The sequence below is a fragment of the Centroberyx affinis genome, unplaced genomic scaffold, assembly GCF_046629955.1.
Source record: "Centroberyx affinis isolate AG114_WGS23_722 - 3 ecotype Tasmania unplaced genomic scaffold, CSIRO-AGI_Caff_v1 ptg001773l_1, whole genome shotgun sequence".
NCBI classification, from domain to species: domain Eukaryota; kingdom Metazoa; phylum Chordata; class Actinopteri; order Beryciformes; family Berycidae; genus Centroberyx; species Centroberyx affinis.
The window spans coordinates 118,078-127,500 of NW_027280166.1; the positions used below are offsets into that span (position 1 = coordinate 118,078).

General features: G+C 41.6%; 1 protein-coding gene across 1 annotated transcript in view; it reads right to left on the reverse strand.

Moving 5' to 3' along the window:
* Positions 1-1,952: 1,952 nt before the first annotated feature.
* Positions 1,953-9,423, reverse strand: part of adipor2 (adiponectin receptor 2) — a 37,294-nt gene continuing 29,823 nt past the window's right edge. The window contains exons 3-8 of the mRNA XM_071529156.1: positions 9,371-9,423; positions 7,393-7,564; positions 6,277-6,463; positions 5,352-5,539; positions 4,955-5,148; positions 1,953-4,554 (exon numbers count right to left, since the gene is read on the reverse strand). The exon at positions 9,371-9,423 is cut by the window's right edge and continues 142 nt beyond it. Of these exons, the coding sequence (XP_071385257.1) occupies positions 4,426-4,554; positions 4,955-5,148; positions 5,352-5,539; positions 6,277-6,463; positions 7,393-7,564; positions 9,371-9,423 (923 nt within the window). The 3' untranslated portion in view covers positions 1,953-4,425. The remainder of the gene's footprint in view (positions 4,555-4,954; positions 5,149-5,351; positions 5,540-6,276; positions 6,464-7,392; positions 7,565-9,370) is intronic.

Here is a 9,423-nt window from a genome sequence, read left to right on the forward strand (position 1 = left end):
TTTAGACCATTGGCAATGAGTCGAGTCAGAGCTCGATTTAGTTTTGCTCCACCCTGTTTGTTTTTGTCTGATAAAGCACATTTGTAAATCTTTTGTGTAACTTCTGACTATATAAACACTTAGACTGCCATCTAAAACTGTGTGCATAGCTGCATAGCCTTGTGTCTAACTGGACTCGGTGTTATATCATATACAGTCTAATAGGCATAGGTCAAAATACACAGTCAGTCTTCAGCTCATTGAAGCACATGCATGCATATAATGTTGGGTTGGGGATTTGGCTCCCAATGGAAAAACAGTGGCCCTCCTTGTGTAGCAGTATAGCCTTATTCACACCCTAGTCTATTGTATTGTTATTATTATTTTTTATATTATTTAGAAAAAAGCACCTGCTGTAAATAATTAAGCTCCCCCTTAGCTCCCTCAGCCACAATTATCTGCAGCCGCTACTGCCAAACATGCAACCGAGAATGTGCAGTTCACACACACACACACACACACACACACACACACAATCCACAACCTCAAAACATTGGTGCAGTTTGAGCCACTGGGTCATTCTGCTTCACAGCGTTTTTTCTGTCAGAACTTTTCAATCTTTTCTTGGGATCTTGGCTTTCAAAACTCACCACCTTCTCAGGTTTGAACCCACAACCTCAAAACCTTCATACAGTCATCAGCTGCTGTGTCCTGCTGCTTCAGAGGTTTGTCTCTGTGAGCTTTTCAGTCTATACTCTGGCTTTCACTTAAGAGTGAAAAGTGGGCCTAACGCTTGAACCCAGAACTTCAAACTGCACAGATTGCTGTCCAGCCCTTTGAGCCACTGGGTCATGCTGCTCCTGAGCTTGTTTTCTGAGAACGTTTCAGTCTTTCCTCTAGATGCTGCCTGACTGGTATCAAAAGCAGAACCTCCGTTAACTTTGTTCATCTATTTATCTCAGTAGGTTCAGCTTCTGAACTTGTTCTCTTTAAGTCTCTGGATAGTGGCTCTCAAAATTGAACCACAATCTCAAAGGGCTCTTGAAACAGTTTATTCCTCTGAGCTGCTGACTGAAACTGCAGCTTAGCTTGTCTGAGATCATTTCAATTTCTCAAAACAAACATTTACTCCAGAGGATTTAAACACACAATCTGCTGACTTCTGACTAGTTGCTGATCCTATTAAACCAGGTGTCCACAGATTAAGATACAATTGCCTGTATTAGACTGCAACAGTGTTCTCTGATCTCTCTCTAATCTTTCCTCTGGAAACTGCCTTTGAAAACTTCACAAGTGACAACCAGACTTGAGCCCATAACGTCTTCAACTACATGTAACTGCTTCACTGATGCAAGGAGTCTAACCATCTCCAAGACTCTGTGTTCACACTGTGCAGTGAAACCTTCCATGGATCTGCTTCCTTTCACCACTCATAGAAACTATGAATACTTGAAAATGAAATAACTCAGAATTGTTTTCCTGTGTTATTAGTGTTTGTTTGCGTAAAAGAGGTTCAGATCACGGGGCATCCTTGTTGCCTTGGGGCTTCTACACTGTTGAATATCTAATAAAACAGAAATGTATGACAGAACATTTATTTAGATCACAAATTTTGTTCCATGTCGGCGCTCTACTCCCACTGAGAGGCAATGGCTTTATACCGTGATGCTGCTGCCACCTAGTGGTTGTGTTGCACTGAGCAGATGGCAGTGTCTCTTCTATTATGTTCCATTACCTTCTGAAAAATGTTGAAATTTTTAAATGGCCTGTGTTCCCCTTTAATTACTGCCTTTTATTTATATGTGTAAAAAAATCCAAAACTGCCCAAACCCAAATATTTCATGTGAAATGATGAATATCTTTGGTAAGCAGCTGTGTATTAAGCCGGCTGCCTGCACACTATCCCATCCTCAGTGTGTCTAGTCTCTCCTGTCGGGGTTGTGTGTGCACTAACCACTACTGAGACACAGTGACAGATTCAAAAAACCTTTTTATTAGAACAATACAGCAGATATAAAGGTCTATTGCAATCAAACACTCCCCTCAGAACGGTACGTGTGCTTCAACAACAATATGCACTCCCCAAGAGAAATAAATTAATACAAACTAAAGGGAAAAAAAAAGAAAAGAAAACGGGAAACGATGAAAATAAAATAAAAACAAAGCCGAAGTAAAGATGAGAACAAGTAACGGCGCTTTCCTTTGAGGTTTCTTCAAAGGAGGAGAGTGGCAGACTTGCCTTTGAGGCTGATCACTCCAATACAAATTCAAACTGCCACAAAATGCTCTGATCAAACGGGAACCCCAAATCCTGAATTCAAACAATCACAGAAATATATAAAACCCTCATGATCTAGGCGATTCCTCTGTGCAGGTGCAGGATAAATGTTTGTTATTGCCAGAAAACTTGGAACATATTTGGAAACACTTGCACCTCGTCTTAATTTCGAAGCGAGGTCTGCACCTTCGAGGCCGTTCATGCGTCTTATGACAATCGCCCTTAACTTAGTGAAACCATATTGTTGGTTTTGTGCCTGAGAGAGAGAGAGAGAGAGAGAGAGCGGTGCTGCTCTGTGCCTCTCTGCCCTCACCTCACATCATCATCATCATCATCATCATCATCATCATCTCCGGCTGAACAGCCTCCCAAAAAAACAATAAAAGCAAAGAAGAAGCAAAAAGAAAAGAATAAAAAAGGGAAGAAGTGAAATTAAAGCTCGCAATGATAATGATACCAAAATATAGCACTGGATAAAATAAAATACAATCCACATACCAATCCGAAAGAAAATTTTTGAGACATACTGCTGTTCTGTGTGGAGGTGAGTTTTATTATTATCTTATATCAGGAGTCACAGAGGAGGAGGAGGAGCTATTCTGTGTTAATACTGCAGGTTTCACCAAAATCTGTCTCTTGGGGATGGACCGAGAAACCACTCCGGGGCCTCATTTATAAAAAAGATTTCCAGTTATCCTAGACGTTATTGCACAAATCATATGAAAGTATGTGATAATAAAAAAAGAATAAAATTAAATATCGACGGTTAGTGACAGATCTTTAGATACATGGCAGAGAAGATAAACAGAAACCGCTAGATAACTTTTTTTTTTTTAATTCATCATAGCTTTGGCTTGGATTTGGTCGCCAGCACATATTTTTTTTTCCAGTTTTATACACGAGGCCCCGGTGTGTCTGATGTGAGATCAGCGCTCCGACTCTGTGATGCTTGACAAACATCACAACGAGCCCCACCCTGAGGAGCTGACGCCGTTGTCATGACAACAACACTGTCGTCTAGGTTGGAGGTCCGAAAGTTGCCGAACTGTGTGTTGTCTTGACATTGAGACATAAACATCAGAGTCTGTAGAGATTTAAACTGTTGTGCCTTGTATTTTCCTCTTTTCTCGTTCTCTTCTCTCTCTCATCTGTATCGACTAGATGAAGCTATTTGGAACGTTTCCCTCCAATAGCAGACTGTTATTCTCAAATTCTCTCTCTCTCGCTCTCTTTTTTCTCCACTGCACCTCACAGCTAGAAGAAGTTTGGGCAAAATGTTTGTTTCATCTCTGCTTTCTCCTCTCACATCTCCTCCTCATCTGTAAATCGACTTATCCATCTATCTTATTTATTTATTTGCTTATTCAGTATCTCACCATCATCTTATAACATTACTTTTTTTTGTTCTTTTTTTTTCATAGATATTTCATACAAATCTATATAACCCAAAATTTAGAAATCTTATTTACATGGAAAAAGTGTTCTTTTTTAACTTTTAAAAGCGGCTATATACCCCCCTCCCCCCTCCCCCCCCAGTCCCATGTCCCCCCCTACAACCCTCATCATCATGGAAGAAAAACAAAAACATTTTCCACTCATGACACTGTTTTTTCTTTTTTTCTTTTTTTTGAATGCTCTAAAATGTTACTTGGAAAACAGCATTCAGCAAAAAAAAAAAAAAACACCCCAAATTGCCTGTCTGTCTTTTTTTTTATGCCACAATTACGCCGCCTCTTAAAATCAAACCATGAAAACTCTTCATTTTTGAACTCAAAAAAGAAGAAGTAGAAGAAAAAAAAATCATAATTAGAGATACTTCAGGAAAGAGAAGTCTCAAAAAACGATTTCAAAACACGCCGTCTTGGAAGTGGTTTTATAATCGAAGCGACAGAGCCAGAGGAAGGGGGGATGGACAGCCAGACAGACGGAGGGAAAGAAAGAGAACAAAAACCCTCGTCGGTCGTTTTTAATGGCGCCCCCTAGGAGGTCGTCCTGGGTTTTACGCACACAGACACACACTGGACAAGCCACTTCGGTCTTCGCTTGGGGGAGAGCGTGTGTTCTTCCGTGTCTTAGTTTGTGTGTGTGTGTGTTTGTGTGTCATGTGTGTAATTCTGTGCATATTTGAATCAGCGCCTCCCCCTAGTGTGTGTGTATGAGTGTGTGTGTTAGAGTGCGCCTTCCTCGGCGCAGCCCGCTCCGGCCGTGTAGCGGAACTCCTGCAGGTTGGAGACGCCGTGGAAATGAACGAAAGCCCCGGCCACAACCAAGATGTGGAACAACTGGTGGGAATGGAACTGAGAGAGAGAGGGAGAGAGAGGGGAGAGAGGGTACAGAGAGAGAGAGTTGGTAAATAAATGTGTTCGTGTGTAAGAGAAAGAGAGAGAGAGATAAAGAAAGAAAAGAAGAACTGCGAATAAGGTGGAGCGAAATAGTAAGATGTGTATTTCTTCCTTCCTTCCTTCCTTCCTATCAATTCAAAAAGTTTGTCTGTCTTTGTCTTCCCTTTTTTCTTCCTTCATTTCTTCCTTCCTTCTTTCCCAGTAATTAATGTCTAAGTGCCTGTCTTTCTATATATTAATCTATGTTTGTGTGTGTCTGTCTGTCTTTCTTTTCATGTATTTGTATGTGTGCATGTGTCTGTGTGTAGGTGGATGTGTGTGTGTGTGTGTGTGTGTGTGTGTGTTGGACACCTACCCAGATGTCACACTTGCCGGGGAAGAACCTCTCTGGGATGCGGGCGGCGTACAGACAGGCTCCGGTGATGTAGAGCGTCGCCATGAGCAGCAGCCAGCCCATCTGACCGATGGTGGTCGCTCTGATCAGACCCTCGCTGATGACAAAGTGCAGCGTGGGAACCACACCGCTCAGACCCAGACCCACAAACACACCTGGAGAGGGGGAGGGAGGGTGGAGAGAGAGAGAGAGAGGGAGAGAGAGGGAGAGGGTGAATACTTTAAGTGAAACAAGGCAACAGTAACAAGATATCTGCAGGTTTCAGAAAGTCAAATTTAAAACTTTTTAATACTACATGAAATTGAATTGAATAACAATTGAAAAAGCCTATTTGTGACAGACAAAATACAAACACTACCTGCTCTGACTCCTCTGTACTGCGGTGTGGCGAAGAAGTCGCACTGGGAGACAAAGATGGCCGCCAGTCCCAGTATGCACACCACTATCAGGTAGATGAAGCAGGGCTGAGGGGAGCAGTAGAAGGAGTAGTAGAGCCAGGGGACGAAGGAGCCCATGATCAGGAAGGCTATCCCGCTGTAGTCCAGCCTGTCCACAGACACACAGAGACGGATTAGAGGATTATAGTCACAACAGGACACATTGTTGAGAGGCGCAGTGAAAAGACTAACTCATACCCAGGGAGTCAATATCAATATAACAATACAAATTTACCTATTATGTAAAAATATGTAATATGTGAGAAACTCAATTATCGTGGAGCTTTGGAAATACTGTCCTCTACTTCCATGCCAAAGAAGCATGATAAGCAATAAAGCACATTGTACTGAATCAAATGAACCATGCCAGACTGCTAACTGTATATATAAGCTTGATGGAGCACAGATACTAGTTAAAATCTAAGAATAGTAATAATAATATAACAATAAACTTCACTTCTAGAGCACTTTCCATAGTTAGAAAGTGCTTCACAGAACACCAGTTAAGGAAACAATAAAAACATGCAAAAAATGAACAGAAATAACAATAAAAGAGAAGATGATAGTGATCGATCTAGACTAAAGAACTAAGTGAAAGCAAGTTTATAAAAGTATGTGTTTAGGAGTGATTTAAAAGAAGACACTGATGCCAATTGTCTTTACATATTTCTAGTGATGGGTCTAAATGTCTATATAACTTTAAAACTTACTTACAAATGACCCAAGACATCCTTTCAAAGAGGCAGTGTGTCAGTTTAGTAGTCTATATGTATAAATACATAGAGTACCTGACTGTGTGTGTGTGTGTGTGTGTGTGCGTGCATATATCTGTCCATATCATCTTACTTGGAAAAGACTCTGGACACGCCCTCAGAGTGGCAGTAGACCGTGTGGAAGAGCCAGGAGAAGGAGAGGCAGAGAATGGCTCCCAGGAAAAACATCCCGATCACCACTTTCTCCTGAACCGGAGCCACGAACGACATGTTGGGCCTGAACATGTACATCAGTCCCAGACAGAGGAAGAACAGACAGCCTGGGGGGGGGGAGAGAGAGAGAGGACAGAGGGAGAATGACATTACATTAATAAAGAAAAACAAGGCAACAGTAAATGCAGTCAGTAACAAATACATCACTTGTTTTAACCTGTAATTGTAGCCCCTTTGGATCAATAAGTGTAATTTCTAAAATGCTGGAGTGCAGTAATGAGATGCATCATTTCTTCAAGTTTCATCAAAATCCAATCAGTGGCGTCTGAGATAGTTTGTGCGACGAACAAACAAACAAATAGGAGACCAATAGTCCCAGATAGACAAATAGACTCAACAGTATTCACCTCCACTGAACTCACACACACACACTTTGGTGCAGTGTCTCTCTTAAACCACTAGGTGGGAGCAGAGCAGAGTAAACCAATCAAAAACTGCTTCCCAAACCATCTGAAACTACTGTAAACTGACTCTTGATCAGTGATAGAAGAGAAATGCTGCTTTGGCTTGAACTAAGTGTCGAAAGGTGAGAGCTTCTATTTCAAATGGGATGGAGACCAAAATTGGCAAAAAAGTAAACCCAACAAATTCCAAGGCGCTCACCCAAACTCAAAAATAACGCCCTGGAATTTGTTGGATTATGTTTGAAGGAGCTCTTTGTCTCCTTACACAACCCTCTGGCTCAGCTGTTGACACAGCAATGCTTATAAAAGCTAATCGGCCTGATTTTGCCGTCTGCCAGTCTGACATTTTGCAGAAGAATTTTTTATCCGACCCCGCCTGGTTAAATATGAAAAACAAAAACAGATAGATAAATACATTAGAGAAACAGACACACAGACATAAACAGAGAAGCAAAAAACAAGCTAGTCACTTTATCACCTCATTCAAATATCCAACACTCAATCCCAGTCCTAGCTGTAACTTGTTTCACTTGTGTGTGTGGTGTGTGTGTGTGTGTGTGTGTGTGACCTACCTAGCAGGTGTGTCCAGATGTTTCCCGTCTCTGTGTGGATTCTGAAGATGCTCTTGAAGCAGGCGCGGAACGACGGCATCGGTGGCCTGTGGCCGTGAAGCAGGAAGTCGTTGTCCTTCAGCCAATCAGGAAGCACGTCATGGGGGATGACGCGCCACCGGCCTTCCCACACCTGATTGGTTGACGAAGGCACACGGGAAGAGGACGAGGTGTTAGAGCAACATCATATTCTAGTCTCTCGTCATCTGAATAAGAGCTTTTCCCGGTTGTTGTAAACAGGATGTGGTGTTTGTGTGCAACGGCTCAGGAATACTAAAGGATAGTCAATAATAATCTGAATGTTACTGTGAACATAAAATGAATCCATTTAATCCATGAGAAGAATTATAAATCTAATTTCTCTTTAATGAGCCTATGTGGGAATATTGTTACTCTTTTGAATTTGTAAAGTCCAGCTCCAACTTTCTAAATTCCAGAATTAATTTCCCCTTAACTCTTCCCATTAAATAGTTTCACAGTGAAGGAACCAACTTAAATCTGTAAACTAGGTCAACATCATCAACAAATTGTTTATCTGAGAAGCAGAAGGTCAAGGGTATAAAAACGAGACAGGAGAAGATACAGCAGGTCGTGTATCCTACTGACCCAGTGTACTGGGAACAGGACCTCTGTGTGTGTGTGTGAGGGTGAGACAGAGAGAGAGAGAGAGAGAGGTGGTGAGAAAACGTGAGAGAGCAGTACAGTATGTGTCCATGCGTGTGTGTGTCTGTGTGTGTGTGTGTGTGTGTGTGTGTGTGTATGTATTGTAGGTGTCAAATTGACACTATTGGGGTCAAGTGGTGTAAATAAATAAAGCGAAGTCCGATACGACTCATACCCTTGATAGAGAGAGAGAGAGAGAGAGAGACGGGGGGTGAAGAGCGGCGGGAGATAGGCAGAAAGAGAGAAGTGCGAGATGGATAGAGTGGAGACAGAGGGAGAGAGAGAGAGAAGCTGTTGACAGTGTCTCTCCAGTGATTAATTTCCCTAATTTGCAACCTGCTGGCTGCAATTTCAGCAGACTCTGAGTGTGTGTGTGTGTGTGTGTGTGTGTGTTTGTGAGAATATTATTTCAAGCTGGCGTACTCTGAGTACATATCAGTCCAAATTCCAATGGTGTCACCTTACAAGTAGTCGTTCTACCTCTTCACTTCTGCTCACTTGTTCATTTTCATTTCAAAACATCTGCACAAAGTTGATAAAACCTGCACAACACAAGCTGCCTTTTCACCATTTGTTGCGAAAAAACAAAACAAAAACAAAGACTTGACGGAGATCCATTTTGGATCTAAACATCTGGGAGTTTCTGGCAATATAAATGATGAAAAGGAAGCCATTACTGTTCTGGTTTTATTAACTTTGTGCTGATTCACGCTGAGCTGATTTTTCCCCATGTATTTAGGACATTTCACAGCAGAGTTTCACAACAGTTTGGCTTGTGCCCACAGTCATGAAACATGTTCTGCATAAGGGCCACAATGTTAGATACCAAACACAACAAGAAAAGATAAAAATGAAAAACCTGAGCATATAAGGTTTGTACAGTAACAGGGCGCTTACAATATTTAGTTTTTATTGTGTCTTTTTATTGTTTTTAGTGTCTTCTTTTATGTGTTTTTACTGAGTAGTGTTGTTGTAAACGGTCTCTGTAACACAAACTTCCTTCTTGGGACAGCTGAATTAAAGGTGCGGTGAACCAATAAACATAGATAAGTTAAGAGGAAGAATTTGGTAAAAATCTGATACAGTGAGGGGAAGTTGGAGAGTCAAGGAACAAGACTCTCACTTCAGCTTTTGTCTAAAATATCTGTTATTTAAGGGGATATCCATTTTACCATTAGAACATAACGAAATGTCTGTACATGCACCTGTGTGTGTGTTGCTTGTGTGTGTTGCTTGTGTGTGTGTGTGTGTGTGTGTGTGTGTGTGTGTTCTCCACCTTGTGTACGAACTCTTCCATCCTCTCCATGGCATGGTGAGCCTGCAGCAGCG